The 25,939-nt window shown below is 31.2% G+C and overlaps 3 protein-coding genes and 1 long non-coding RNA gene across 5 annotated transcripts; 2 read left to right on the top strand and 2 right to left on the bottom strand.

The window, feature by feature from the left end:
* Positions 1–275: 275 nt before the first annotated feature.
* On the top strand, positions 276–6,330 carry LOC136271884 (multiple epidermal growth factor-like domains protein 11). The gene is made up of 4 exons (XM_066072461.1): positions 276–425; positions 3,231–3,283; positions 3,392–3,526; positions 5,786–6,330. The coding sequence occupies exons 1-4, from the start codon at positions 352–354 to the stop codon at positions 6,328–6,330; spliced, it is 807 nt and encodes a 268-aa protein (XP_065928533.1). The 5' UTR covers positions 276–351.
* Positions 6,331–7,853: 1,523 nt separating this feature from the next.
* On the top strand, positions 7,854–12,609 carry LOC117686064 (uncharacterized). Of its 2 annotated transcripts, none has more exons than XM_034460739.2 (5): positions 7,854–8,146; positions 9,660–10,024; positions 10,271–10,515; positions 11,029–11,335; positions 11,732–12,608. In XM_034460739.2, exons 1-5 carry the CDS (start codon positions 7,980–7,982, stop codon positions 11,980–11,982), a joined length of 1,335 nt encoding a protein of 444 aa, XP_034316630.2. In that variant the 5' UTR covers positions 7,854–7,979; the 3' UTR covers positions 11,983–12,608. The 2 variants fall into 2 exon arrangements, with proteins under 2 accessions (XP_034316630.2, XP_034316631.2); XM_034460740.2 differs by lacking the exon at positions 7,854–8,146 and adding an exon at positions 8,931–9,085 and having other exon boundaries at positions 11,732–12,609.
* Positions 12,610–13,754: 1,145 nt separating this feature from the next.
* Positions 13,755–16,236, bottom strand: LOC105334872 (uncharacterized). The gene is made up of 6 exons (XM_066071167.1): positions 16,127–16,236; positions 15,791–15,907; positions 15,460–15,679; positions 15,106–15,222; positions 14,810–14,879; positions 13,755–14,713 (listed from the first exon to the last, which is right to left on the bottom strand). Exons 1-6 carry the CDS (start codon positions 16,148–16,150, stop codon positions 14,611–14,613), a joined length of 651 nt encoding a protein of 216 aa, XP_065927239.1. The 5' UTR covers positions 16,151–16,236; the 3' UTR covers positions 13,755–14,610.
* A 4,428-nt stretch (positions 16,237–20,664) lies between these two features.
* LOC105334873 (uncharacterized) lies at positions 20,665–24,470 on the bottom strand. Its single transcript, XR_010709858.1, has 6 exons — positions 23,631–24,470; positions 23,015–23,102; positions 22,686–22,896; positions 21,601–21,717; positions 21,417–21,483; positions 20,665–21,334 (listed from the first exon to the last, which is right to left on the bottom strand). It is a non-coding gene; the product is annotated as an uncharacterized lncRNA (long non-coding RNA).
* Between the last annotated feature and the right edge of the window lie 1,469 nt (positions 24,471–25,939).

Here is a 25,939-nt window from a genome sequence, read left to right as displayed (position 1 = left end):
TTAACCTACAGCGAAGACTTATTCACATCACTTGAGTGTCAATCAAATTGACATCATTCTGCAATGTTTGTGATCAACAAAAGTCACTCATCAGAGTCATGTGTTCCTTTAAATATCAGATTTGATTGGAAACAAATAGCCAAAGTTAATTAACTTTACTTCCTTCTTTATTGGAAATATTTGTTGCCTTGATTTTAAATATTCGATTTTTTGTACTTGTCAATATAAACATACATGCCTGATGTAATAAACTTTACTTCCTTCTTTATCGGAAATTGTTTGTCACCTTGATTTCAGATATTCGATTTTTGTACTTGGCAATATAAACATACACATGTATATACATATAACATGGATACAAAATATTCAGTGTTCTTATTCGTAGAAATTATTGATTGTATCTATGCTCAAGGCAGGTGTAGAGGGTAAGTAGTCGATATTTGAATAACAAAAGGATAATGGACAGCTTAAATAAACAATTATAGTTTTTACCAATGTTAAGGAAAATATCTAAACTATTTATTTTTACCCATGGATCTGCAGTGATTTTATCAACACATAAATGTATGTTGTGATTGTGCAAATTTTCTTGTTTTGTTTTAGATATGTTTGGTAATCTGAAAATGTTAGTAAAAAGAAATCTGCTATTTGATATTAATACATGTACATGCATTTTTCTCCATTAATGATTATGATTATTGTTTTGGTATTTTGGTTTTTTTTTTTTAAATTGTATTGACAAATACGGTAGAGAAGGATACAAGTCGATAATTTGCTATCTAAAGAACTAAACGCTTAAGCGATGTAAATTCGAAAGACATAGAAAATAATGATGATATACAAACTGTGTCATATCTAATTATATTTAAACAATGAAATATTTTCTTTTGTTCTTCATAGCTTCGTAGCTATTATTGCAGAAGAAATGCATAACCCGCATTGTTAACATATACCTTTAACTTATTTAATCAATTATCCATAAAAAAAATAGTGAAACTATGTAAATTAGTATGATTGTCGTTAAGAAAGTTACACAAAACAAGTAGCCAATTTTCCATGTCTAAAAACCACTGTGGGAGTCCGAGGTCGGTCCTTACAAGTCCTTTGAGTTCGTGCTCATTTAAAGGAAGTGAACATGAAAAAATTAATTGTTGTTTAAAAAATGTTAAAAGGAGGTAATCCATTTTCTCCCAGCATGCATCTGTTCTCTGACGTAGATAAGCCACATTGCTGCTGGTGACTGGGTCAATGTTGGAACTAGGCCAGTGTTTATGTACAGAGTTGATAAAAGTTACAAAGAAAAAATATGCCTTGATGTGAAGAAAAATTTTGTACTGTCATGAGAGGACAAGGGTTTAGTACATTTCTATAAAAGAACCTCAGATAACTATATATGATTTGTGCAAAAAATGAATAGATAAATTAATTTGTGAAATATGAGACCATCGCATTCCAGATGTTTGTAAGGAGAAGTGGCAGTCAATGTTTACATAAATAAAATGCTGTTTGTAGATTTCAATTTAAATAAATATAAAAATGTAATTTCATTTTCTTTGTGTGGTTTAAATTCTTATCGTTACTTTTTATTTAAATGCCCTGGAATTTTTTCTGATTTGCTTTTATCTTTTTTAATAGATAAGATCTTGATAATATGTACGCCGGTTCTGTTTATGCTGTCAGAAGAATAACAGAATTAAGACACTTTTTAAAAATCAGGATGCTGAGCAAAGCACCTTGTGTGCTCATTTATGTAGCAAACATAATGTTCAAACTCATAAACAAGAAATTCCCGAGTGCAAGAAAAAATAGGTCACAATAACTCTGATCCACGGACATTCCATTCTAGTTACATGTCACATTAACTGCTGATGGGAATGCATCATTCTGAGATCCAAAATCTTCCTCCATAAAATTAAATTACCGTGTCAAACAAAATGACTTTGTTTGAGCATTTATTATATTTCCATGTAAATTGTGGTAGAAATTATCATGAAATGACATCCGTATCAATTAATTACGCAAAAATATGACAGAAATGAAAATTTGAATTCACTGGAAAATTTAAACTAATCCATTACTATTTTATCATGTGGTCCCTTAAAATCATATAAACTAATGCATTAAGTTTTTCTTCAATACAATGCAACAAAAAATGGTTTGAAATACATAATCTCCAAGAGAAAAATGATGAGTTAAACTTTGTATGAGAGTAATGTACAAATCAATGTGTTCTCCATTACTTCATACTATGGCAATGACCATACAATTACCGTAAGAAATGCTTGCAGTAATGAACCCGATTCTTTATGATGATAGTAAAATGTTAAACTTCAAAACAATTAGTTGCTGAAAGTATATTAGAATTTACCATAAAAATTAGTACAACCAACTTTTATTTTCTTCTTTGTGGTGTGTTTTTATGTAAACAACGAATGATTCATACAACAATTATATTTTTCGCGGCCCATTTGATGCTTGCGTCAATATGATTTCTTGTTATTATATAAATCTGTGTAAGACGTTTGTTCTCTTTTCTGTGAATTATAATTAGTGAAATTTTGCAGTGGTGTAGCTAGGGATAAAAGCATGAGATCTAGGTATTCCGGAAGCTGAGAATATGTTTTTAATTACGGTGGCTGTAATTCAAATCTGTTAAAATGTCTTAGATGTAATATCTCAGCCATGATAATACCATTGTACCTATAAAAAAAGCTCTACTGGATAAATATTTGGTTCCTTTTCCATTTTTACATAAAATCAAATGTATTAGAACAAAACGAATTATAACAGATTTTTGCCAAAGATTCAAGAAAACAAATACATGTATCAGGCAACCTAGCCCTTCAATTATATCCCTAGTATGTTTGTCAAATACGAAAATAAAAGTTGTAAAATCTGGTTACCATATGATGAGTGCCTGTTTTGAAATTTCATAGCTCTATGGCAATTTACTACCCTCTTTTTTTCCTCCAAAATTGAGGATTGGTGCTTACTGAAAATTTGCTCTAACAGATAACTTTAGTGTTGCTTCTTTTCATTTTGATATGACTTGAAGCGCTGATATATCGATTGTAATGACAATTCATATTGGTCAATTTTTAACACATGGATCTAAATTTTGAGCTTACGACTGAGTCAAAATTTCGAAAAGTGTATAAATTATTACATGTATAATGAGAAGAAGTCGGGGTGCTTCCGGAAAAGTTCTATATACGTTTTTTCTTATATAGATCCAAATGCTGCGCTGGATATACATTTGATAACATCACAAGTTTATGCATTCGTAAGTAAAAATTTGTAGATTACTAATTACATTATATATTACATTTGTGACTTAAATTCATCGTCATGAAAATGTCCATTAATGTTGTTATTGCTTTATGTATTGTAGCATGCCGTACTGGATACATTGGTAAATACTGCGAGACAGAATGTCCATATCCGACATTTGGTGACAGGTGCCAACTACAATGTTTATGTGAACAAAAGCATTGTGACATAGTTAGAGGATGCGTCACATTGTTAGGTAGGGTGATGTAACAAAATGGGTAAACGGTGAATAGTAGATATGCACATGTACTGCATATACTAAAAGCTAAATAATAGTGTATGCTAATCAATCATCACTAGTTATGTATAGAAATTCAATCTATTTCGATTTCTGGTTAAACAATTGATACCAGCGTTTAACATACATACAATTGTGGTATATTGAAAGGATAGTGTTGTCATTTAAATAAAAAAACAAAAACAAACAAACACAAAAGCTGTTAATGAAACAGCAAACTGATTTATCTTTTGTGTGAACTGTGAGTATCCATAATCCATTTGTCAACCCTTAATTGATAAACAATACCTATCCAGAAAATGGGGTACTCTATATGCATCTATTTTACCAAAAACTAAATAATGTCAACAGTTGGTTTCTTTAGGTCACCTGAGTCACCCAGGTGACTATAATTGCAATTAGTTTTCGTCCGCCGTAGTCCACCGTGCGTCATTCGTTAACAATTATACATTTTTAACTTCTTGAAAACTACAAGGCTAATTAGATTCTACTACAATTTGTAGTATGAAGCATGTCTAGGATAAGAGGAAACTAAATTGTGAATTATGTGGCCCTATTACAGGCCCTATGTTGAAAATGGTGAGCGGCTACCTAAAGGGTACCCCTATTGTACGGATTATAATTACAAGATTGAAAGATGTTGTTTTGCAGATAAGTTGTACAGTCATTTTTTGCCTAATATTGAATATAGGGTATCCCTCTTGTACGTTTCTACATTTTTCAAGATAGGGTTGTTGTTTTGCAGATTAATTGTGTATATACTTAGCTTCTGATTTTCGGTAAATAAAAAAAATTAATAAAAAAACAAGAAGCCCACAGGCATTGATGGTCACATGAGTACAATGGCCGTTGGATTGAAGTGTCAGAAAGGTTCGTGTTTGCATTTTAATGAGAATTGGGAGGGGGATTCAATTTTAAGAGACGGTGGAATCTCACATTATCCATATCTTAGCAAAAATTGTAAATGTGTTGTAAAAGGAGACTTCCGGAATATTTTACCGTTATTAGTTATAATATTAGTGTTATGTGATGCAAGGTTTTGCCAATATTTTTTTATTTAACTTGTGTTTAACAAATTTTAAGCTATGTAAAGTGAAATGACACTTATGTTTAACAATTTATAGAGAGTAGTTTGAGTTGAAATCGCTTAATTCAATGGAATACTGACAAAACCGTACATTAGTAAAGTTGGCAAAGACAACAGTTCATAATTTTTCACCTGGCAATGTAAATATTTCTTTGCAGATTTTGATAGGATTTATTTTGAGTCACAAACGTACCAATTGTCAGTGAGATGGAACCATTATTGCAAAAGTTAAATACGATTTATGTTGCTAAACTGTACTTATTTATGGTTGAAAAAGTGCATCTAAATGCATTCTAAATGTGATAGCTTTCATACTGGCAAGTTTAAATGGCATTAAAATGTGTAAATACGTAAAATAAAGGATTGCGATTAATTTCCTTTAAAAATGCTTTATTATAAAAAAAAAATGTGATGTTTGATTGGAGAGCAGTCGTCGCTATAATTGCCTTGATAGTGTACGTGTGTTAGCTCTTACAGTATGTATAAAATATTCGCAACATAACAATATTAAAGTTCAATTTGAATGTTAAAATATTAATCTTCAAATTTAAACAAATATTACACGGATTTACCCATAAAAAAACATCAAGCAGCTTTATATTCAGCTTTGAGTTAAAGCAGTAGCAGCTTATCTAAACATCCATACAATGCATTAAAGTAAAACCATACCACCATCATATTCGTGTCCCCGCCTCTCACCCACGATTTTCTCCTTTTCATTACCCAGAGTTTTTCATTGGAAAAACCGGTTTAAAATACATGTACATGTATGAGAATATTATTTGAAGAGTAATTCTGTTTTAGTTTCATGTTACACATTTAAACAATGTCCCGTTGTTGTTAAGCGAGGGTCAGTACTTTCGAAACGCTGCCAAAACATCATATTCACCGTCAGGAATCAAAAAAAAGTTCGTTTATTTCACTTTAATATAATTCTAGTTGATTATGTTCGTCAATAACTAGTTATATACACATTTTTAGCTGTCATGTTTAGATATTGATGGAAGGTTTAAGCAAGCATCTTTTCTTTTAAGGAAAAAAAACATATTTAGATACAAAAAAAGAATAAAAACAAAACAAAAGTAAATGATGCTGACTACAATGTATATTCTTTATATTTTCTTTATTAGGAAATGGAACAGGCGCGAATAAAGAAGATGATCCGCTTTCATTTAATCGAACTAACGCTGCTTTATATGAGGAAACTTCACTGCCAAGCACGATGTCAACGGCGGCTAATACGAAACAGCACACTGTCGTTGTTGTTATACAAAACGGACAGAGTCTAATCCTGATAGGTATTTCCGTTTTTAATGCCTTCTTTTTCATAGTAATGTTTGTCATAGTAATGTACCGTTGGATCGCGAAATATCGGAAACACAACAGAAACAAGAAAGATAACTCTGCAATTGCTGTTCAATACCACGACATCAATGAAGATTTAGCGGGGGATAGCAGGAGTTATCACACCCTACACACAATAGAAGAGACCGAGGTCACAGACAAGGCCTATGATGATGTTGAGATTGGAAAATTTGTTGTGACGTATGAAAATGAACCCCTGGATGGAGCTGGACAGAGTTCAGCGATTCCTCTACCGCCTAACAGAGCTTCGCAGACCATGCCTAAAGAATTTTACCCGACCTTCGAGAATATACCAGTTGACAATGATTGATAATAAAGCATACATAATGTATTTTTTTTTGTTCTATAAAATCTTGAGGATTTTTACCTCCTTTTTGTAGAGCAAGTCCTAATTGATTATATACATGTATGAAGTAAAGTATTTTACCTCAACTTCCAATGAATACTTTTGATCTGCGTTCATTATGCTGAATTCGCTAGTTATGTTTGCTAGCATAATATATAAAACATAAAAATGAATAATTCAATTTTTAACTTACTTGTTTTCAAATTAAACTAACAAATTGAAACTTTTTTCGATAGCAAACACATTCAATTTTGATATCAGATAAAACCAATTTAAGTTTATAATGTAACAAACTAATTGACAATTGCATAATACTAAATGCATATAAAACAGATTACATAGGAAATAAACAGTTTATAATATATTCATGGATAGATTTTTTTGGTATATTAAAATTTTGCAATTATACTTACATGTACATGTACATTGTATTTGATTTTTAACAGGGATTAATTCTTTTTTAAATTTTGTCTGAAGGGAAAGGATTTACAAGGTTTTTATTTTACATCTGAAAGAGCATGAAAAACCATCATTATTTTTGAAAACATTGTTCCTACATTCTTTTAGATAAGCGCAGTCAGTTTACGGCTCATTACACGTTCTACATAAAGTAATCAGAGAGACTATGTAAAGCGGCATCTTGCGGATTCTTTGTTGAAGAACTACGGATATTGTCATATAAATATTGGTTTTGATAAAACTCCAAACATACGGATATTTACAAGTTCCTCTTTATTAGGACATAAAGTTATTCTTTTTGTGATGCTTGTCTTGTCTTGTCTTTATTGTAATAAATTTGTTTGACAGATGACGCTGGTATTAGAGTATAAACATATGGACAAGTGACAATGGACGCTCATGAAGAGAGAGAGAGAGAGAGAGAGAGAGAGAGAGAGAGAGAGAGAGAGAGAGAGAGAGAGAGAGAGAGCATTTAACTTACATTAATTTCTTCAAATACTAAGAGCTGATGCATGCAATTCCGCAGAGGGCTAACTATTCTCAATTTGAACAATAAATTGAGCAAAAAAATGACCAATTTTACTACTACACGTTTGAGAAAAGTGGCAAGCAAACAAGAAACAAATACGTTTTTTAATTAAATGTGTAATGTGACAATGGTATTCTGTAACGCTCTTGAGAGAGAGAGAGAGAGAGAGAGAGAGAGAGAGAGAGAGAGAGAGAGAGTATTTAACTTTCATTATTTTCTACAAATTCAAAGAGGTGATGCATGTATTACGGAGGGGGCTAAATCTTCTGGAATTTGAACTTTTACAAACACAAATTTACCAATTTTACTATTACACGTATAAGAAAAGTGGCAAGCAAACAAAACACAAATACGACTTTTTTTCGATTAACAATATACAGTGTAATATGACAATGGTATTCTGTTACGCTACCTTTATATATAAGAATCATTTTACTACAACAACGCAACCAGTTCGGGATTATCCGATCAATATTTGCTATAGTTAATACGGTGTATACACTTCATGATAATCGAATCGGTTTTGCTCGCTCTCCTGTGAGCCACAAGTTTGCTCCGAAAGACTCAATAAAACCATGATTCTGCATAATTCTATCGATTTGTTTTGGTTCATGGCGAATCAAAGATGAAGGAACCGTTTTCTGAAAATTCTGAAATGCCGAGAGCTGACGACTTTTATTCAGATGGAACGCAAAGGACGGGTGGGTTTTTCCAAAGACTAACCGATGCGGTAAATGTTCAGCTTCCAAAAATTGGCCAGGAAAGGAGGTTAACACCATTGAGCATAGCAAGGTAGATAACTTTGGTTTAGTTCCTGTTTTCGTGTTTCTATCCCAATTATAAGGTAAAAACGTTGCTCTAAGTAAATAGCTGTTTAGTTAGAACTGACCTACAGATACTTATAACATTTTCAATGCTTCAGTAAGGATTTATTTTACACGTGAGATGATTAAAGAAAGAACAAAACTAGTCAACGTAAAACTTGGTACATGTACATGCACAAATTCGAACACATACTGTTCTTATAACCACTCTAGAAAATCACTAGAAAATTATTTTTTTTAATGCAAACTTAATACAATAAATGCACAACTACAACATGATAATGTAAACAGAAGACTGTCTTCTTATTTACGCTCTCACCTGTCAATAATTATAACACAATGACTTACCGTAATTGCTACGGTAACTGTGTATGCCGATGAGAACCTATTTGTCAATACGCCCCATCTGATGACGGATTTCATGGTATCATTTAACTCCATACTCCTTGTTCACTCATATTTACATGTATAAAATAAAAAAAAAATGTTCATGATCACAAAATACAGGTATAAGAAATTATAAAATGAAAGAAAAGACCCATTATTATTGTTTTCAAGTTTGCTACAAAATTTAATTTTGAGTTCAGAAGGAGAGAAGCCTTGACAAGGAAATTTTCTTTTAAATAAAACTAAAATAAGAGAGAATGTACACAAGAGTATAAAAAAAAGTAAGAAAAGGGGCTACTGTAATGGCCTCACATATTATTTATAAGACCGAGTCGCTAGTAACAATTCACACATGATTTGTGACGGCGCGGTAACATCTGCTCGTCTACATCTGATTATTTTTACTATTGATTGCACGGTCCCCTTTTCATCATGGAGGCTTTCTTATGATTAGTGGATTTTTACCTGGATTCCCTGACAACACTTCTTTTCCATCATAAAATAAAACAATGGAGCAAAGGTAACATTTACTAATGAATTGCCTAATTAATTTGATATTTGAATTTCTCGTACATTTATATAAAGTGTATCATCAAGTCCACGAGGTTGTGTAAATATACCACGTACATGCACGTAAAATACGAAAGTTTAATTATTGATTTTATGATATTGGATGAAAAACCATGTTTCAAATTTGCAGGCCGACCAAAATTTCTTAATACTTTGTACAACTTTCACACACTATGTCTCTAGAAATAAAGGAGAACCATGTCTTATGTCTATACAGTTGTTTTTTCCAAATTGTAAAACGCCCCGAAGAATACCGAGTTATTATGTCGATTTATGTTGAACAAGTACATGTAGCATATTGGCCGCCGTCTCAATCAATAAGCATCTCACAAAGTACAGATTCGTCAGATATGTATGGCTCATTAAACACATTTGTATTGCTTGTATAGCATTTACATCACAATATTTAATTAATATTTTTTTAATGTTGAAAGGAGACTGTCTTATTCAAGGGTAACATTTCAACATTGGGACCTACATTTTAAAGGATATTTAATTCCAGCAATGTTGTCCTTTTTTTACAGTACACTTTTTTCGGTGATTGGTGTGATTGCCTCCCTTCATTGGCTGTGGTCAGCCGTAACTTCCGGTTCCAGTGTAATGACCCATGACCCGACGAAAGGATGCCGGATAGGAGACGAGGAATCGTGTCCCTGGTTCATGGTGTTCACAGAAATGAAAGACAAGATCAAGAATCTAGAGAAAAGTTACGAAGAGCAAGTCTCGCAGCGCGAAACCCTAGAACGAGATTTTATGAACCAATCGGAATTGAACTACATTTTAACGGAAAAATTAAAACTGTTTTTTAAGAAATTGGATAATATTACTCTATACTGCAGCAGAGCTGAGTCCCAGGCAGCAGACATTTATGCCAGGTTATATTTCGATGGTGTGTTATAACTTATTTGATGCTTTCGTTACCATTTTTACATGCAGTAGTAAAGTGAATGTCCTTTTTAAATTCTTTATTTGCGTATGTGCATAAACACATTTTTAGGCATGATAAATAGCAATTCTAATTCCTGAATTCAAAAAGTAAATTCAACCTTTTTATAATAATTTTGAAACCAAAGTATTTAGTTAATTATTACACTTAAAACGGTACTTAAATGTAATTTAATGTGTTTACTTGCAGAGATGATATTATACTTCCTTTTAACAATTGTACTCTTCGAGATTTTTACGAGAGTTCGACCTCATACACAAGAATGGAAAGACGCTGTAGAGGTCACCATCAGAGGGTACTTAAACAAACCCGAGCCTACAGTGGCTCCATCTGACGCCATGACCGGAAGTACGGCATCTACACTTGATGACGCCACAGACAATGGGTCTGAATCCATACCGAACGGCATAATTAAAGAAGGAAAAGAAAAGAAGGTGCTTAAAAATTATTTTATTTTTTCTACTTTATCAGTACGGCACTGGCGGTTATATTGATTGTGTATTATTTTTTGCAGTGTTGGTTATAAGTTTTTGGTAATTTGCATATAGCAGTCTGAACAGCTAGAACGTGTTGCTTGACAATCGTGCGCTTATTATTATTATTTTTTTTTTTTGAACGGGGAGGTGTCATAGAAATGAATATTATAAAAAAATTAAAAGTTGAAACCCAAAATCACGTTTAATAACATGTTATTCAAATTTTGTTTTAATTATTATTAAACCTTAAACTTTTCAAATGGAGAACGTTGTAAAGAAAACGTTACTACATGTAATTTATTTTATTTTCGAGGTTAAATTAGTATGTATAATTATGGTGATTACAGGGTAAAGAGTATGGCATTTGTGTCATTAAGAAGATGCGTTGGGTTTTTTTTTCATTGTAAATACCAATTGATAATCCATAATTTTTTTTAAAGCTATAATGGTATATATTTTTCATCATTTCAGAACGGGACGCCAACTCACACAGCGCCCTCTACTCCGAAACATGGCGTTCTCAGAAACGAAATGTGCATTGTGCTCTTTCGCAAGGAATGTATTAGCATATATAATTCGGTTGTTGAGACGCTTTTATCATACTTCACGGAGATCAAGATCGCGTCAGCACCTTATTACGTCATTGAGAACATTAGTGACATCAGTAAAATACCTCATGTGAAATTGTTCATCTTAGTTTGTGATAGCACGATTTACTACGGGAGCGGAAGTAAGGATATTCGGATTGCGACTTTAAAAGTACTCAAAACTTGGGGAGGTAAGCCATCAAATAATACTGTTTGTGGTTAAAGACGATTGACCTATAATTAAAATTTTGAATTCAATAATGTAATTGACAACATGTATCCTTTAGAAAATAAGACGAAAACTTCATATTTTGCATATTGTAACACATATAAGTATCAATTTTGCCTAATCTCTTCGGCAAGCTATCTTGTCTGCATATTTACGTACTAAGTATTATGTTAATATATTGCGGAATAATTTCGATAATGTAAAAGATGGAAAACCCTTTAAGTGCTTTTATCTATCATGCATTTAATTTTTTATTCATAATGATAACACCAATTTATAGTAGTATTCAAAGCATTCGTTATTTCTCTAAGCCTATATATCTACAATGTAAATAGTAATTTTCACTATCTTACTACAGCTGTTCCGATATTGATCATCGGTAATGATGAAGAATCGAAGCGGCTGACAGGCCACACACAATATAACAGCAATATAAGGTTTGTCTTCTCCAACGAACTTGTCCAGGATCACGCATCAGCCGGGCGAGTTTTCAGTTTTTGGCGGGAAATGTCCCCTCACCAAATGAGTCACCTTAGGAAGATGATTAAACCTATCTTTAATGAGGTGAAAACAGTTCCTCAGCTCAGATACATTACATTGACGAAGTGATGTTGTTTATGACGGATGTCGACTTAGTGCTCATTTTTTAAGTGACAGGTTTTCCATTCTATTTGTCGTGGAATGAATTTTACGAGGGAGCAAGATGTGTTCTTCCGCAGCTTTTCACGCTCAATTTGATTTTCGTGCCATTCTCGTTTTGCCTATTTTCTTCTTTCATTTTGCTTTTTTAAAAGAAAAAGGCCTATAAACGAAAAAAGAAGAAGAAAGAAAGTCCGCATTGTGGCCATCGGCTTTATAAAATGGTAGCCTGTAATTTGTGACGTCATCTTATATCTTGATGATACTTACATGATGTAAACATTTGTCATCCCACAAAAACATATCGGAACACGTTTAAAAGAAAACAAATAGTGCATGTGCATTATAATTGTATTTGTATTTTTAAATAGAAAACCGGAACTATTTTACGACATTAAAGAATATGTCTTATACCTGTTAATTTATATCTAAATGTGACGGGTATAAGCTGGTGCTGGAATCTTTTTGATACGTTTTGAATCCTAATGCTTTAAATTTATTTATATAATTTCTTATTAAAGAAGTTAATTTGTAATTCAAAACTTCTTTAAACTAGATTTGTAAGATCGAGCAAGCTTTATTTTTTTTTAAATAAGTGTTAATGTTGAATCATTCCTTGTGTACATTGTACTTATGTTTGTTTTTTTTTCAGAAAATAAATAATTAATTTTACTCATAGCGTTTCTCATATTTTATCACAGTGACCAAGAACCAGGAGTGATGAACATGACAATCCTATGTGATATCTTTAAAGAACAACAACAACGTAATTCATAGTACGCGATAAGACATGGAGTTGTCTCCAGTTGCACGTTTAACACGTTGCATGTGTTGTTCAAAAGAACCATTCTTTGAGTATTAAAAGGCGACCAAATTCGGTCGGGAGTATTAGTGATCAAAATCAATAAAACCTGAAGGGCTTTATGATAGATTTGATCACACTCGATCTCATTCTTATAATTTTCAAAGAATAGTTCCTCATTACTTACATTAATATTAATATTTTTCAGCATTTGTACAATTCAATATTAAAATGGTAATTTTTTACAAAATTGATTGGTAATATTTTTATGGACAAAGACACTACAAAATGTAAATATTAGTTTTTATTACGAGGGAGTACACCACATAGCCTTACAAACTAAGAGAATAAAAAAGGAAATGAAAAACAATGACATTATCGTTCTGGGAAAATATAAAAAACAGTGGCACATAAAAAAGCATGAACATACTAATATAAATATAAGTACATGTGTATATGGTTAAAGGTGTTAATAATATATAAGTTATTTATTTAAAAAAAACAACAACATTTGTTCGAGGTACACAAATCAACGATGCGAATAAATGAAGTAGATAGTACTAGACACTTTCATACATTTGTACAATCTACAGATCTTCATGACAGATATTAAAATATATCGAAAACAGCACATAAATTCAGTTGTGACCAGCTTCAGAACTGTAGATTTAGGAAAATTCGGATTGGCGGACCTGTAGCTCAACGAGAAATTCGGATTGACGGACCATGGAGCTACAGTTCTGCTAAGACGAGTGCCCTTCCTGGCTCTGACGCTCATGATCATCAGGAACTAAATATTTATATTAACGTGGATTTTTACATATTTACATGTATAACAAACACAGTATCTAAAGCACACAAGTAGGACATGTATATATCCTCACATACATAGATACGTCCTTACTCGGTGACATCCATACTAAGTTTATTTTCATCTCTCTCTCTCTCTCTCTCTCTCTCTCTCTCTCTCATGTGTTCCTTGGTATGGTCGAACCAATTATCTCTCACCACTCACACCATCCAATAGCTCAATGAACTACTCACTTCCATCTCTCAGAACTCTATCATACACAATGGATTATAAATGACAACTACAGAGTTAACTTATATGCTATTATCTCATGCTTGTTCGCTCTCAATTTCTTTACAAGCTAAAATGGTATTATTGGGAAGCAGGGCTACTATACGCCTGCATCGTGCACTCGCAACCCTATCAATCATTTATTACCACAACTTAATATACTCAACATTTATTAATATTAATAACCGCAGGGAATGACCCCGTTGCACCGCAGCTAAGTTGTGATATAATAAGCACGTGCAAAGACACAACTTGAATACATTCCGAGGGCCGATAAGGAGACGTCCTTGAGTAGGTCATACTGTGTAAGTGCTTGTATTCTAAAAAAATTGTGCACAGTGAACATTTAAATCCTTCATCGTAAAAAGAAAATAACATGGGCAGTCAGTTCATTCATGAATGGACTGAAATTGGAATGTCGTGGATGATTCTTGCTAAAAATAAATTTAAATCCCACTTAAATACACCTGACTGAAAATTCCCACGATAAGAATAAAAATGCGTCGCGTGTCAGGTGATGTCAAACTTTTAATGTTTAGCATAAAACCTGTCAGTGAATCAATACATTTGTTATTTAGGAATGAGAAGATCACGTGTAGGCAAAGAACAAACTTTTTGAACTATTTAAAACAACCATTATTTATTAATACAATCTTTTAAATCACATATAAATTGAAAAATCATGACATCATTTTACACAAAACGATATGTTGATCTAGTTTGTGATATATGCACGTATTGTAATAATCACAAAAATCGTCAGAGCACATGATGTAGTTGAAATCATTTCTTTCATTCCGTATGCACTGGACGGAAATCTGAAGAGATAAAAATGAAACAATTATTAAGTAAACGTTAGTCGCATAAATCAAGGAACAATATAGTTCAATATTGCATATTCTGAACTAAGTTACCCGTTGGTAGTTGTTTGGTCTTTGAATAGATTTTGTTTACTTGGTTTGATATCTGTGTAGCATTGTTGATCTAAAAAAGAATAAAGATATTATAATCAAATTACTATAAAACTTGGCTTTGATCAACTAAGTCGTTTTTACACGTGTACATTTTACTATACACGATAATAGAAATGTTCAATTAAAGCAATGGACTAAAGTAATACAGAAAGCAATAATTTCATATGTTTGAAGAAAAAAACCTTTCATTTTATAACTGCAATGTTTTTGATAAAAAGATGTATATTTTAACTTACATTTATACGATTTGTCTGATGTATAAGTAATAGGGCATGGTATGACTCCTGATGAGCATCTGTGTGCATAGTTCTCTTGTACTCTCATGCCTTCTTCGTTGTACTCTGGACAGTAATCTATTGAGTAACAACATGTAAAAATCAATTACGTTACACATCTATAAGTACTATGTCATCAAAGATAAAATGGGCAATTGCAAAATCTACGAGGGTTTTATGCAACGTTTGTGAACATGTAACATGTTTCGGTTTAAAAATAAAATGACGTACCATGTTAAATGCAATGTACATATAATATATTTTGATTTAGAAACATTCTAAGAAAATTGCTGTCTTTAATCTTTTTACACTTACTAAACGTTATATATTTTCGTGGTGCACAGAGCTCAATTGTCTTATTCCAATAAGAGTTTAGAAGACAGTGATATACAAAGCGCTGTCGACTAGTGCAGGTTTGCTGAATTTTATGGCACTGTAATTGTTGAGCCCTCTCTGTCCATTCCGAGTGATTCCTGGGACAGTTTGAAACTTCTTTAATCGTGAACTTAGACTGCTTGCAAATGCCGTAAACATTCTAAAAAGACAACAAGTATAAGTCTTTTATATATACTTGATACTATAGTTGTGACATTTGATTAGTTTTTCATGTATTTGTACAACTGTTCTTTCATCTCATTTCACCAACCTCGTGGTGGTCAACACCGCACGTCAGTCCACAAGAAGAAATGAGAAATAAAACAGTAGTGAAGACAGCAGCAGGGTAGATGCATGAAGTTAATCCAAGAAGGTCAATGTAGTTTTTCTATAAGCAAAAGAAATATATCACATGTAGCTTCAGTAAGTATAATAACACAACAAAACAGTAACTGCATGTATAACAACACAAAGAAACTATAATGTCGACAACCATTTGAAAAGGTGATATGTTAATGGTTTGTTATAATTGAAATTTTGCATTAAAGCATATCATCTACCATAAACACAACTACTGTCATTAATGTAAGATTTAGTATCAACTTACATGCAAGTTGACAGTGTTCTTCATCTTATTCGTCTAGCGGTTATCGAACTGAAACAATGTTGATATTGTAAATATTTTCTCCAAAATGATAAAATGAACAGTTTGCTAAAAAATATATACCTTTAAAAGTTTTACGTTGATGTCATTGATCTATTTTTATTGCATAATGTCCTCAACACCTTTGAAAATTTTCATTTGCTTAAACTAACATGTGCATGACAAAATTACCAAGAAGAGGCAGCTAAATAAGAATTGTTGATGTTGAAATATTTTGAAACTCCAATTACATGCTTGGAAATCGTTTCTTTTTAAATACAGGAATTTGAACGCAAAATGTATTGTGTAAAGGTGAAATGAATTTTAACAAACGATATTTTTATATTGCAATAAATCAAAATATACGCAGAGTTTTTGAAGTTACCACAGACATGGCAAATGCAATGTGTTATGATGGTTTACTTGCATGAATTGCAATTATAGATTGTTTTAATTGTTGTACAGCTTTAAGAGAAATAAGGCAACACATGTCGATATTGTTCAGATTTAGGTTAAATAGAGTACACCTCATAAGCTTTACAACTTATTGCAAATCAGCTTTTGAAAGCTGTAAATTTTCACATTGACTTAGTTATCCCGAGTTTGCCGCTCAAATATAAATAGAACAGGTAATTTTTTGAATGATATTAATAGAGTATTCTTGATCATATGACTATATCAACCACCTGACTATTTTATTCTTACAGTGACAGTATCGTGTTTTCCGTTTTAATCAAAATTTATGAAATAGTTGTTACATCGTTTTTTTAAAACAGTGAACAGTAGCGTGGTATGGTAAAGTGCATTTAAAATTACAGCGATAGGCCAAGCGCATATAGGTCGATTTAGATTAAGTTCATTCATAAAACTCTTTAACATTTAAATTCAGACACACAGCCACAGATTCAAAATCTTTCACTGGGTTTCACTCGGCAGTGGATTCTTTTATTGTGTAAGAGCTATGTATATACCCTTGCTTTCTTTCTCTAATTTATTCCAACGGTATGTATCGTGCATTACTTTTTTAAAAAGATGTTTCAATATGGCATATGATATCTACACACTTACATGTACGTACAGTTCTAGACGTAGGCATGTCTTTTATGTTGTTTTAATGGGTTTTTGTGTACAATATCCTGAATTTTTTAATTAAATGTTAATACCTGCTCTTTACAATTCTTGAATGTTTTCAAACATACACACAATTTTTTTTAAAGAGCACACTAAGATAAGTTAAATTAGACTTAAGAAAGACTTGTATGGTCAGTAACTTTAACTTTTTGTTGTAAATTTTCCATCAATGTTCTTTTAATGAGGAAATATAAATATAATAGTTTGAGAGAATGTTAATTATGGATATAATTATATAATTATGGTTTACATGATTAATGCCACTCTTAAAGAGCTTAGCAAGGCCACAGGTTTTTTTTTCAAAAGTTATTTTCCCGATTTGAATGTATAAAATTATTCAGTAAGGCATTTTTAATAGGCAACCACAATTTCAGTGTCATTTGTTGAGTTATAAGCGATTTACAGAGCTTACAATTCTTCGCTATATTAACAAACCTTTTGTTTATATTTTAGATGTTGAAGTGAAAATTGCAGTTTTAGACCACAAATGAATAAATCTAACGTTAGGAACTGTTTATGTATGCTTAAAATGAATAAAAAGGTAGACAAGTCAGCTTGAAAAAGATTATATACTGATATATTGAACCTATGTAAACAACATCAGGGCACTAGCCTTGTTTACATGACAAACAATCGGATCCCTGTATCTAGCTTATTACTCTACGACTGACTCTCAAATTTTATTTCCTCATTAGAAATGCATTTTTAAAACATTGTAAATAATAAAAACATAAAAAGTAGAATTTGACAAAAATCGTGACCATGCCTTTTAAGAATATTATTCAACATTTGAGTTAAAAAATACGTTAACTTTTCTTTTTTATTATGTTATTTAAATATTATTTGAAATGCAAAAGATAATAAAGAGTTATTTTGAAGTAATCGACAAAACTTTGAATGTCAATTTTTACATTCCTTAGAATATTCATTACTAAAGATGAAATGTTAACATAACTCTTGCGTAGTGCATTCTTTACAAAACAATACGACTATGTTAGTTAAATTCGACATATAGTTTGATGAGTTTATTATTATAATAGTAGTATATGTGAGCATATTAGATTTATTGTTTCTTATCCACTGTCAGAACTGTTAATTGTTGAACATATATGTATACATACTGTGGATGGTATTTATGAATGCGAATAATGCAGAAACGAAAATGATGAACGCTTAACAAAGATGAATTAAACATACATAATTCAGTAGTCTGTGGAAGATGACATAATGCTTTTTTTTAAATTTGGAATCTTACATGACATCAATAGCGCTGTACTTAAAAATATATGATAACTTTTTGACTGAAAATTTTCAATGTTATTAATACATTTTCCATAAAACTCTGTTTAAATTAACGCAAGTATTTAAATGTTCTGGTAATTATTCAAATGCACAGTTAACGATACAAAAATGATTAAATCATGTGATGAAAATTGATGATTGGTAATATTTTGACTTGTTATTGCTTTGATCTTTTAATGAATTTGGTTCTGATAATAGAAGAAAAGTTTATCGTACATATTATTTTGTCTTCATCGGATATTCTGCAAAATTGACATATTTATATTTATTTTTAGATATAAATACATGTATGTATATACATATATAATGAAAAGATACAAACTAAAATCAAAAATATATCGCAAATTTCTAAATAATTTGATTGACCTGTGTATTTTAATAAACATTGAATATGCAAGAACAAAAACATGTGTATGATTGACTAAAAATAAAACGCTTTATCATTAATACAGTAACTTCCTAGTTGATATGCGTTTGAGTTCAATTTAAATTCACATTAATTAATAATGTAGATGTAGAAAATAAATAGCTCCTTTGAGACTTACAATCAATATTATATTGTAGAATAAACAGAAATGTCTTGAAGTATAAGCTATATTTTGGCTAAAGCGGGTTCAGCAAGCCTAGCCTAAATATAGCTTAATACATGTATTTCAAGACAGTAACAATGTATTTTATATTAATGACCCTTAATATGTGATGTTATATATTTATTCATTTCTTAAATATGTCTGAATGTTTTAATGATGTTATAAAGTTCGCCATTTCCGCTTTTTTTCCAAATAAAAAATAGCCATTATCCGACAAATCTGGGAAATTGGGCATACAAAAACTTTGGTAAGAACCAAAGAAAAAACCAGAAGGTAAAGGGTTTTTTTTATTTGAGCATTTGATGCCCTTTAGCAATAACTTTCATAGTTGGAACAGAAAAGAAATCCCTAGGGCAGAAGTTTTTAAAAAAATGAAAAAAATGTGCAAAACCAGTACATTTCAAACAAAATCCCATAGGGTCCTATATTAAAAATTAATCAACTTTGAGATGACCCATTAAACATAAGAGGTGGTAAATTTTCATCTTCAAATAATTATTATTTCATTAGAATCTCATGTAAAAATATTATTAAAAAATCTTGGGCAGAACAAATTAGACCCTGCCTCGTTAAGTCATACTAGTTAATATAAGAAAATGAAATTCTCGTGTACCACGTCCTATATATGCCCTATCGTCAATGGTTTGAATTTATTTCCGCCTTACACCGTGTAAAATATATAATTTGTTCATGTATCGGGTAATTATTGGGCCAAACTTTTATGGCATATGAAGTAAACTTAACCATGTTATGTGTCTCTATTTTTATAGACATTTTACTGAGGGTTCGTTTACATCCAAATGTTTACAGAGTTTTTAAAAAAAAAAAGCTTGGGACAAAACATTTATCTTAAGAATTTAAATTTGTAAAAAACAAATTGCTCTTAAATCATTTGGAAAATTGTCCAAATGATTTTTAGAGCCATTTTTTTTTTACATGATTTAGAACATGTACTAAGTATATTGATCTTAAGCTGGAAGATGGAGTGACATTGAAACATATTCAATATGTAATAACAAGACTTTGGGTGACGAATACCATTATAATATGGAATGTCAGGCTTGTTTAGTCTGCAACAAATTATTTAACGAAAACATCTTGTCAAATATAAACACTTATAAACTTACCAATCTTATAACTACCACATGTATTAATTGATTTATAAAAGAATTTTTCCATTTCTGTTTTTAAAAAATATAAGCTCGATTTATTTGAATTACTCTTCCAAACTTGAGCTTGCATTTGTATGTTTGTAAGTTTTTTTTGTACCATTGACATGGTTTTAGAGAAATAAACATTTCATGCGCAGTTGCATAATCAATGGTACATACTTGGGTCAATCACTGAAATATCATTACTAATTGTAAGTCAGTCATAATTACATACACTGTAAAATAGAAGAAGCGAAGTGAAGAAATCAGTTATAATGGTTTATTCATTATTGATAAAATTATTAAAAATTTCATAATTCATGTTCCCCAATGCATGTTAGACATTTAAAAAAAAATGTAAATAATCAGTTTCATTATCTTTAGCAATTTCAGAATTGTATGCTAGTTATAAGAACAGACTATGTACAGGTAAACGCAATAATTACTCAAGTGTTAAATTCAAATGTTGGCTAGATAGGAATTTAGAATTTCAGAATGTTGGCGTAGTGGAAATAAGTCGTTTGTAAATCTAAAAATAGCTAGAGGCAACTTTCCCAGCTCTAAAATTAACAAATAATCATATTCAGCTGTTTGGCGACGGAGATGATTGATCGAACACAAAGGACAGTTTAATGGGACGGTGTACGTAAAGACGGCTCATATATCCACAGTCAGTTCATAAGAACATGGAGCATTGTTGATATTTACAGTCACATCTCGCACAACATTGTCGATTTATCGATGTTTCTCACAGTGTCCTCCATATCCGATGTCCAGCGTCTCTCTGCTTGCAAATGATACATTTTCATCCTGGCGTGCGCACTCTGACGTCACACACAAAACAGCTGATTATCATAACATGAATTAAATTACAAAAAATGTTTACAAAATATAAATTAAACATGACATGTCATATCAAAACACATCTTATGACACCGTGAATAAAGATTAGTATCAGTATAATATAACAATGTTTTTCTTTTGCTGCGATTATGTATCTGAAAAAAAAAATAAAAAAAAATTAATATTTAAAAGTTTGATTTTAAGAATTTAGTTTTTAATTATCTTATTGTGATTTACCTGTTTATTGCTGCTGAAGTTGCTGTGTTTTGTTTTGTAGTTGCGATTCCATCATAACATTCTTGATCTATAAAATCATAATTTGCTTTCTATAGCGTAGCTAAGATCAAACACGTAGAGTATTATAACATTTGATCATAAATGATAAGAATGAGAGAAGAATTGTTTTTTTTCTTTTATTTACACAGATACGCCTGGTCTGATTTGTAATAGGCTGGACATGGATTCTGAAATGATCGACAGTCTCTGCGTGCATGTTCCTGTACGACTGCTCCTTTGATATTATATTCTGCACATTTACCTAAACATGTTAAAAAAAATAAAAAAAAACCGCTTTTTAAAAATATTGGTGCGTTCATAACTGTCTTAACGAGGCCGAGTAAAGAACGAGTACGCACGCTTTCGCGCAGCGTTTCATTTGTATTGTGACGTCATCTTTTTGCTTTGTTGACGCCATGGCGTAATAGTTTCAACTGCAGATATTCAGAGAAATTTGTTGAAAATAGCTCGATTGATGCGTAAAATTGATATTATATTGTGGAATAAACATAAATGTCTCGAAGTATAAGCTATATTTGGGCTCGGTTCGAAAACGTGAAGAGGGTTCAGCAAGCCGAGCCCTCTGTCACGTTTTCTTAACCCGCCTAAATATAGCTTGATTTCTATATTTCAAGACAGTAACCATGTATTTTATATTAATGACCCTTGATATGCGATGTTATATATTTATTTATTAAATGTGTCTGAATGTTTTAATAATACTATAAAGAACACCATTTTCGCCTTTGTCAAATAAAAAAATAGCCATTATATGGCACACTGGGAAATTGGGCATACAAAAAACAACTTTGATAAGACCCCTGGATCAAACCAGGAGGTAAACAGTTTTTTTTATTTGACCATTTGATGTCTTTAAGCAATAACTTTAATATGTAGAACAGAAAAAGAAATCCCTAGGGCAGAAGTTTAAAAAAAATGTAAAAAATATGCAGAATTGATACATTTCAGGCAAAATCCAATAGGGTCCCATGTTAAAGATTAACAAACTTTGAGATGACCCCTTGAACAAACGGTGTGGTAAATGTCTGATTTTTTTTTCTTAAAACAATAATTATATCAGTAGAAATTCATGTAAAAAATTTCATTAAAAAATCTAGGGCAGAAAAAATTAGACCCGGCCTCGTTAAATCAAGTCAACCTACGATGCAGATTCTTATGTGTACTTTGTTGGGACATTTTATGAATTTGCTGTGAGATGAAATACCTTACCAATTATGTTTACACGTAGAGCACAAACTTCCACTGTAGCGTTTTCCCATTGGTTAATCAGACAGTGGTAAACAAATTCTGTTGAGGAACAATTCTGATTTATTCTTGAACAATTCTTATTCCTTGCCGATTCCAACCACTCAGACTTATTCCTGGGGCACCTGTCAACATATTTTACCGTTCCTCGTGAAGCCTCACATGACATCATAGGCTGTACAAAAAAACAATATATATCGATTTAATGATTTAAATTTATAATACTATAATATACTGATGATTGTACATAAATTAAATTAAATATCAAATAAGAGGGGAAACATGAATTTTACAGCATTGCTTGTGATCGTAGCCCATAACAGCACAAATGTAAAAACAGCAAAATTGGTATTTTGGGATCCAATTTGTAACATTCTTTACCTAAAATAAAAAGTATAATAAAATTACAGTCTTATTGGAAACAAAAATGAATTGAAGAGAGAGAGAGAGAGAGAGAGAGAGAGAGAGAGAGAGAGAGAGAGAGAGAGGGTTAATCATTAGTACATGTAGCTGACCTATCTATTTACTTCATATTAATCAAAGCTTAAAATAAATGACTGATTTCATGTTCATAGGAATACTTTCTTCAAGTTGTTCAAACGGTATATCGATATCGACTACTTAACGAAATAGTAATTCTTCATAAAGAGCTCAGGTGTTGAAATAAGTATCATTCACTTTTTTTTTATCCCATCATGCAACTTGTTAAGAAGAAGTTATAACATTCCTGATGTGCGTATGACTGTGTCCACTTCAGCTTGTAGGCAATATTCAAAGAATTTCCTTGCACAGATATTTATCAAACTTCGTACACTTTCGCGCAAAGCCTTTTAATTTTCGGGACAATTGGTTGAATTTTTTTTCTTAAAGATCGTTTAAATAACATTTAAAAACATAGACTTTACGTACAACTTGCCAAAACTGACTTCCGGTTCTCCACTGTATGACTAAAGTGAAAATAAAAAGTTCAAATCAACAACTTGATATCATTTTGGATTTAGACTTTCGAAAAGTAAGGAACAAAGGTTTTGAAGAAATGTAGCGTTAGAAAAATGTGGATAGGAAATTAAATCCATCCCCTTTTCATCGAAACAAACAGTCCCATTTCAGGCAAAATTATGGTTTAATTGAAAGATACAGAAGGGACTTCAACAAATGTTGCATTTATTGTTTCATAAAAATTTGTTTTGAAATACGACATGCCATGCTAGTCGAATTTTCTGTGAAAGCAGACAACATGTCGCTAGATACTCAGCTACTTTTCATTTAGATGAATCATAAATGTGCTTCCAAAAATACTTTATCCTAAATGAAAGCAACTAGATAAAGCTAAATGACTAAATTTAAAGGCAAATGTCTTTTGAGTCTGATGTAAATGTAGCAGTTGTACGATGTAAGTATAGCCCCCTTTCCCTTCCAATTTGTACGTGAACACCTAAGAGGTTGGGATGTGGGATAAAAATGGCATTATATACTATGAATTCAAAGAGAATTTAAGAAGATAAATATGTATGTCTTATTTCCTCTGATGAGGAGATGATCTACTCAGCGATGTCCTTGTCGATGTAAGTATATCCCCATTTTCCCTTCCAATTTGTACATGAACACAAAAGAGCTTGAAGTGTGGGATAAAATGGTATTATATACTATGAATTCAAAGAGAATTTAAGAAGATAAATATGTATGTCTTATTTACTCTGATGAGAGGATGATCTACTTAGTGATGTCCTTGTTAAAAATTTTCACTACCATCCGCTTAACCTACTCTGTTATTTCCACAACGTTTAATCATTATTCGTTATTTTCCTTAAGCTTTTATAATTATCATAGTACATGCATATATGTAAGAGCTTTCCTTCTTGTTAAGAAAGCTTCCTAGTCGTAACAATTTATCTGATTAACTTATTTGTAAAATATCGTAACCAAAAACAACAATATAATAATTGTATTCGTTAAATGAGATAGTATCTGTATTTGAGATTTAAAAAAATGATGAAAAAAAGACAACTACTAGACAGTATACAATACCTACCAATTACATGTGCTTCTAAAAAATATCGATAGAATGCAAAGGTGCATGAATTTCATAGCCACATTGTTGTAATTGAACAAAAAGAAATTTCCAAAGCATGATAATTTTCATTTTTTTTTCTCCACAAAACGAAAGTAATCATCTTTTCGTTTTAGACATAATGTCTATCAGATAATTACTGAATAAATCTTAATAATATTTCCAAATAGTGCTATTTTTAATTTGCTGTCATACACATTTAATATTAATTGTTGTGCATATTTAAACTATTTTTATCTTTTCATTACGAAATACTACCCACAATATCATACAGAGGTAATTTACAAGATTAAAAATAGAAAGATTTTTATTTCATTTGCGTCTTTTAAATTTGATATTAGCTTTAACTAGATCGGTGATTTATAAAAACAATAACTATTTGATATTTGTTCATTTATTTAAAACACTGAATCATTAAAATTAAGATATTGCTTTTAAAAGTAAGATTAATGGAGATGGAATGAAAAATAGGATTTTTTATTACAGAAATTTAAATTATGAAATCCTTTTAATGAGTTATTTGATTAATTATATTTCATTTTTTTGGTTCCAAATTGTATACGATAAAGTTTTTCCTAAGTTGAAAATAGTTAAAACGAAAGATGTCTCAAACACATTTAGAATTTCGTTGTACACCTGTGAACTCTTTATACTTTTTGTTTATGGTAGTAATTTCCAAAGTGAAATGTAATTGACGAAATTGTCCTGAAATATGGACCGAATAAATCCATTTAATAAATGCAGGTATATTCAAAGTCACATGTATTAGGCATCTGAATTACAAGTTTATTTAACATTAATATATGGTATATTTTTTGCTTTCTGTAAATTCGTTTGATTTGCATAATTATCACAAAACGTTTTTTTATGAATCAACTTATTAACAGTTATAGAAAGATACTAAAACTGTTACTATGAAAATGTTTAAAAGTACTTACTCTGATATCTAAAGAAAACAATCAAATAATACCTTGATTTTTTCAGAATATCCATATTTGTACCGCCAAAAATTTCCAAGGTTTTTGTTGGTGGATATTTAGGTTTATATATAACTTGCCGAATTTGCTCAGGTAAATTCGTTTATCAATTATCTGGTCGTTTAAATAGCTTCCAGATTATGTCACCGTTAATCATTATAGTATTATTT

Source organism: Magallana gigas, chromosome 9, assembly GCF_963853765.1.
Source record: "Magallana gigas chromosome 9, xbMagGiga1.1, whole genome shotgun sequence".
NCBI lineage: Eukaryota > Metazoa > Mollusca > Bivalvia > Ostreida > Ostreidae > Magallana > Magallana gigas.
The sequence above is the reverse complement of the archived record's forward strand: the minus strand, read 5'-3'. Positions and strand labels throughout refer to the sequence as shown.